Source organism: Corvus brachyrhynchos, unplaced genomic scaffold, assembly GCF_000691975.1.
Source record: "Corvus brachyrhynchos isolate BGI_N302 unplaced genomic scaffold, ASM69197v1 scaffold119, whole genome shotgun sequence".
In the NCBI taxonomy this organism is placed as follows: Eukaryota; Metazoa; Chordata; class Aves; order Passeriformes; family Corvidae; genus Corvus; species Corvus brachyrhynchos.
The window spans coordinates 123590-128959 of NW_008240054.1; the positions used below are offsets into that span (position 1 = coordinate 123590).

Here is a 5370-nt window from a genome sequence, read left to right on the forward strand (position 1 = left end):
AGGGGGGGGTCCCTGCCCATGGCAGGGCTGGAATGGGATGGGATTTAAGGTCCCTTCCCAACCCAAACCACTCCAGGCCTCCACAATTCTGTTTTGGTGGAAGTCACCAGGTCCTCGGCGGTGTCTCCGCAGGTTTTGTGGTGGCCTCTACCTGGATATCAAGAGGAAGCTGCCCTGGTTCCCGAGTGACTTCTACGAAGGTTTCCATATCCAGTCCATCTCTGCCATCCTCTTCATCTACCTGGGCTGCATCACCAATGCCATCACCTTCGGGGGGCTGCTGGGGGATGCCACCGACAACTACCAGGTCCAGCCCAGGGTGTCACTGGCGTGGGGACAGCAGGGGTGGGATGGGGTGGGGTGGGATGGGATGGTTTTTACCCTACTTGTGCCATGCCAAGCTTCTGGGGATGGAAATTCGCTGCCAGGTGGGACTGGCAGCCCTGGAATCCCTGCAGGATGGGACAGCCCCCTCAGTGGCAGTGCCAGGAGCAATGGGACATGGTCCCAACCATCCCGTGTGGGTCCAAGCTGAGGTTCCTCAGCCCCATCTCCATCCGGGGGATCCGTGGGGACGTGGGTGGCACAGCACCCCCGTAACGCTGCCTTTGCTCCGTCCCCAGGGGGTCATGGAGAGCTTCCTGGGCACGGCCATGGCCGGCTCCATGTTCTGCCTCTTCGCCGGGCAGCCCCTCATCATCCTCAGCAGCACCGGCCCCATCCTCATCTTCGAGAAGCTGCTCTTCGACTTCAGCAAGTGCGTGCTGGGCCATCCCGGGGGACAGCAGGGCCCGGCCGTGCAGGGGTGGGACGTGTCCCCCAGCCCCTGGCCGCTCTCACAGGGCCGCTTGTCCCCTCTTCCAGAGGCAACGGGATCGACTACATGGAATTCCGCCTGTGGATCGGGCTGCACTCGGCCCTGCAGTGCCTTATCCTGGTGGCCACCGATGCCAGCTTCATTATAAAGTACATCACGCGCTTCACCGAGGAGGGCTTCTCCACCCTCATCAGCTTCATCTTCATCTACGATGCCATCAAGAAGATGATCGGGGCCTTCAAGTACTACCCCATCAACTCCGACTTCAAGCCCGACTATGTGACCATGTACAAGTGCGAGTGCGTCGCCCCCGACCCAGGTGAGTTCATCCCGGGGCCGCCCGGGCAGGAGCCAGGGGGTGGGAGGGTCCTGGCATGGATGAATCCCACGGGATCGCTGGCCGAGGATGAGGGATGAGGATGAGGCAGCTGCCTGGGGTGGAGAGACCTCGTCCTCCTCCTCTGAGGGGGTTTTGAAGATGGAGGAAGAGCCTCGTCCCGCTTGGATGAACGATTCGGTGCTTCCTGGGACACAGCGGATGGAGAGTTGGGATCTCAGCCTGGAGCAGCCAGACCTGGATTGATAAGAAGGAAATATGGGAACAAAGGACATTTCAGATCATTCCAGCCTGCTGCCGATGGAAACTGAATCTCCAGAAAATGCCTGGAATTGTTCTGTGCTCTCCAGTGCCTGGGACACCCCGGGATGTCCCAGCTGAGTGTGGAAACCTCCAAGGACTGTTTTTCCTCCTCTTTTTCCACTCCTTTTCCAAAAGGAGAGGCCATCGGGCTCTGAGCAGATGGTCCTTCCATGGCTGCCTGGTTTTGCTCTTGGATAGACGTCCTGGATGATCCCAGATCCGACTTGTGGAGCTCGGACACTCCTGGAAGGGACCAGAGATGGCTTTGGGCTCACGGCAGTGACCGCCTGTGCTCCCAGGAGCTGAATTGATGTCAAAAATCTAAATTTTGGGAAGCGTCAGCTGCAGTCAGAGGAGGCTGAATGTCTTGGGATGAAGGTGATGGTGGATGAAGATGACGCTGGATGAAGGTGACGCTGGATGAAGGTGACGCTGGATGAAGGTGACGCTGGATGAAGGTGACGCTGGATGAAGGTGACGCTGGATGAAGGTGACGCTGGATGAAGGTGACGCTGGATGAAGGTGACGCTGGATGAAGGTGACGCTGGATGAAGGTGACGCTGGATGAAGGTGATGGTGGATGAAGGTGACGGTGGATAAAGATGATGGTGGATGAAGGTGACGGTGGATGAAGATGATGGTAGATGAAGATGACGGTGGATGAAGGTGACGGTGGATGAAGGTCATGGTGAAGTTCTCCCTGTCTTCTTCCTTCAAGAAAAGCATCCGAGACCCTCCACCCAACGCATTCCCGACACATCTGCCATTCCAAGGAGAGCTCCCACCCGATGTGTATCACAGCGATTGGGTTTATTTTCGCATTCTTCCTCAATTCCTGCTCATCCACCCCTCCGTGAGCGCCACGATCCCTCCGGGATCTGAGAGCCCAGAACAGCACCCGGAGCCAACCCAATTCTTCCCAAGCCAAGCCCCCCCAAACCCAACCCGCGGGAGAGCGAAGACGGAACCACCAGAGCTGGAATTCCTGAACGGAACCGTCAGCACCCACCGGGATGTGCCCGGCAGCTCCTGCGCCGGGGCTTTAACGCAGGAGGAGCCTTCAGCCTCCAGGGAGGTCCCACCCTTTTCCAAGCCCCCGTCCCGAGCAAACCCCGAGCAGCCTAGAGGCATCCGCACCCCAATTCCCGTTCCCATTCCTCGCCCTGGCTGCCCAAGGCAGCGGTGTTGGATTTAACATTCCTCTAGAAATTCTCTTTATTCCCCCCTCCATCCTTACTTTTTTTTTTAATCCCTTTTTTTTCCATCCGTGCTGATTTTTGATTATTATAACTGATTTGTCCCATATTTGTCTCTGCTGCACACATCAATTGGGGCTGATTTCAATCTCAAGTGAGTATCACCTTCTAAATATTAAAACTATTTTAATATTGATACTCTCCCCCCATGGGGGGGTTCCGTTGTTATTTTTTTTCCCCATGTATTTGACTTTTCTCTCTCTCTGAAAGGGTTTGTGTAGGGCCCTTAGGGCTCCTCTCCTAAATCCCACGGGTGCTGTGCCACCCTTTAGGGCATAGAAATCCCAAAATGGGGTTTGTGCAAAAAGAAAAGGTTGTGGAGGAAAAAATAAGAACGATGCTGACGTTTTTAGGGCTGGGTTTGTTCCCCAGAGCTCGGTCCCGGCAGCCCCGGGGTCTCTGGCCTAACCCAACTCCTCCTTCATTAATCCCCGGCGCCGGGGATGGAGGCGGCGGCCGAAATTCCCGCTTGGTGAAGAGGATGGAAGAGGGGGGGCAAAGCCATCCCGGAATTCCCGAATTCCCTCTTTTAGGGGCACCCCGAGAGAATCCGGGGGTGCTCCCGGAGCTGTGGAGCTGCGTCGCCCGAAGAGCCGAGCGGAGCTGCCTTTTGCGCCTGGAGGAGAAGGTGCCGGGGGCTCGAAAAGATGGAATTTTGCACTGATGACACCAAAACACTGCCAAAAGATTTTTTAAAAAATGAATAATAATTTAAAAAAAAAGGCAAATTGGGTGTGATTTGGGTGCCGCTTCCCCAAAACAAAAAAACCCCAGGCTGCTTTCCCAGCTTTCCACCCCCGTGGTTTTAAGTCCACCCCACTCCTGGTGGCTTCCCTGGGAAGCTCCTCGAAATTTTAGGAACTGGGGAGCTCCTAAAAATTCCCCCCTCGCCAACCCCAGAGGGAGAAGCTGCTGCAGGAGCCGCCACGTCCTCCCCGGTGCGTGGGTTTAATCGGGGAGAAGTCGCTGCGGGGTTAAAGAAGGAGGGGTTTCCCCCCAAAATCTGTGGATGCCGATCCCTGCCGGGCTCAGCAGGTGCAGCCCAGCCGGTTTGAATGCCCAAAAGCTGGGTTTTAGCCCCAAAACCTCAATAACCAACTCCTTTCCCGCAGCCAACGCGACCTTGTTCGATGCTTCAGCTCCAGTGGCACCGAACACCACTAACGTTTCTCTGGTGAGTGGGGGCTGCTCATCCCAGCGGGAAATCTGGGGCCAGGGAGGGCGGATCTCGGGGATTTCAGCACCCAGGGAGCGGGATGGGCCAGCTCAGAGCCAAATTTGTGCTGGTTTGGGTTCCCAGCGGGGCTCAGCAGCACCAAATCCACGCTTTTCCCCCCCAAATTTATAGCAGCTCTGCGGTTTTCCCGCGGTTTTGGGTATCCCAGTGGCAGCAGCCCTGGAAATTCCCCTTTCCTTGTGTGCTGAGATGGCTTAAAGGGCTCTTTTTGGGGGTTTGACCAGGAAATTTTCCTTTTATTGCAAGTTGCAGTTGGTAAAAATGCTGATTTTACTCAATTTGGTTGTGAATTTCCCCTTTTCTTACACAATTCAACCCTTAAAGTACAAATTTTGGGGGTCTGGGCAGGAAATTTCCCTTTCCTTCCATGCTGCAACTTAAAAACGCTGATTTTTTCTGTTTGCCCGGGAATTCCCCCTTTCCCTGCCCACTGCAACGATTTCAGATTTTGCTAATTTTGCTTTTTTTGGGGTCTCTCGCAGTCCAATGCTATCAACCTCACAGCTCTGGACTGGACGCAGCTGAGTAAGAAGGAATGTCTCAAATACGGCGGCAGCTTAGTGGGAAAATCCTGCAAATTCGTGCCCGACCTGGCGCTCATGTCCTTCATCCTCTTCTTCGGCACCTACTCCATGACCCTGACCCTGAAAAAATTCAAGTTCAGCCGCTATTTCCCCACCAAGGTAAGGAAAGAGCCGGGTTCTGCCTTTCCCAAAGATGAGGGAAAACGGGAGATGTTGGGAATTTTTGCTGGAGGCGAAGAACGCCAGGAAATCTCTGGTTTTAGGAGGTTTTGGCCACAATTGGGATCCTCCTCAAGGTTTTGGGCCCTGGTTTTTGGAATTCCGTGAGGCTTTTGATGGAATCCTCCTCTCTAGAGTGGAGTTGGCTTAATGGGTGGACAATTAATGGATAAGGAATGGGTGGGATGGTCTCAGCCACAGGGAAGTGGTCAACGGCTCAGAGTCCGATGGACATCAGTGACCAGTGGTGGCCAGGGTCCCTGTCAGGGCCAGAGTTAATTAATGTGTTCATTAATTATGCAAATGAAGGGATTGAAGGCACCCTCAGGAGGTTTGCAGGTGACACCAAGGGACAATCCCGAGGGACGGGGCCATCCCGAGGGACCCGGACAAGCTCCGGGGAATCTCACGGGGTTTGTCCAGTCCAGGTGCTGGAGGTGCCCCTGGGATGGGGCAATCCCGGGGATGGATCCGAGCTGGGGATGAAGGGATGGAGAGGAGCGCTGGGAGAGGGATTTTGGGATGGGCGAGAGGCTGGACACGACCCCAGAGGTGGCCTGGGCTGACCCCCAGCGTGGGCAGCGGCTCCGGGGGGATTCTGCCCCTCGGTCCCCACCTGCAGCGCTGCCCCCAGCCCTGGGATCCCAGCGGGAGCGCGTGGAGCTGCTGGCGAGAGG

At 55.7% G+C, this 5370-nt stretch overlaps 1 protein-coding gene across 1 annotated transcript in view; it reads left to right on the forward strand.

Annotated features, from left to right (window-relative positions):
* Positions 1 to 5370, forward strand: part of SLC4A5 (solute carrier family 4 member 5) — a 31561-nt gene that overhangs the window by 18873 nt on the left and 7318 nt on the right. Inside the window, 5 exon segments of the mRNA XM_017744709.1 lie at positions 3 to 307; positions 624 to 757; positions 865 to 1136; positions 3826 to 3887; positions 4433 to 4633. Of these exon segments, the coding sequence (XP_017600198.1) occupies positions 3 to 307; positions 624 to 757; positions 865 to 1136; positions 3826 to 3887; positions 4433 to 4633 (974 nt within the window).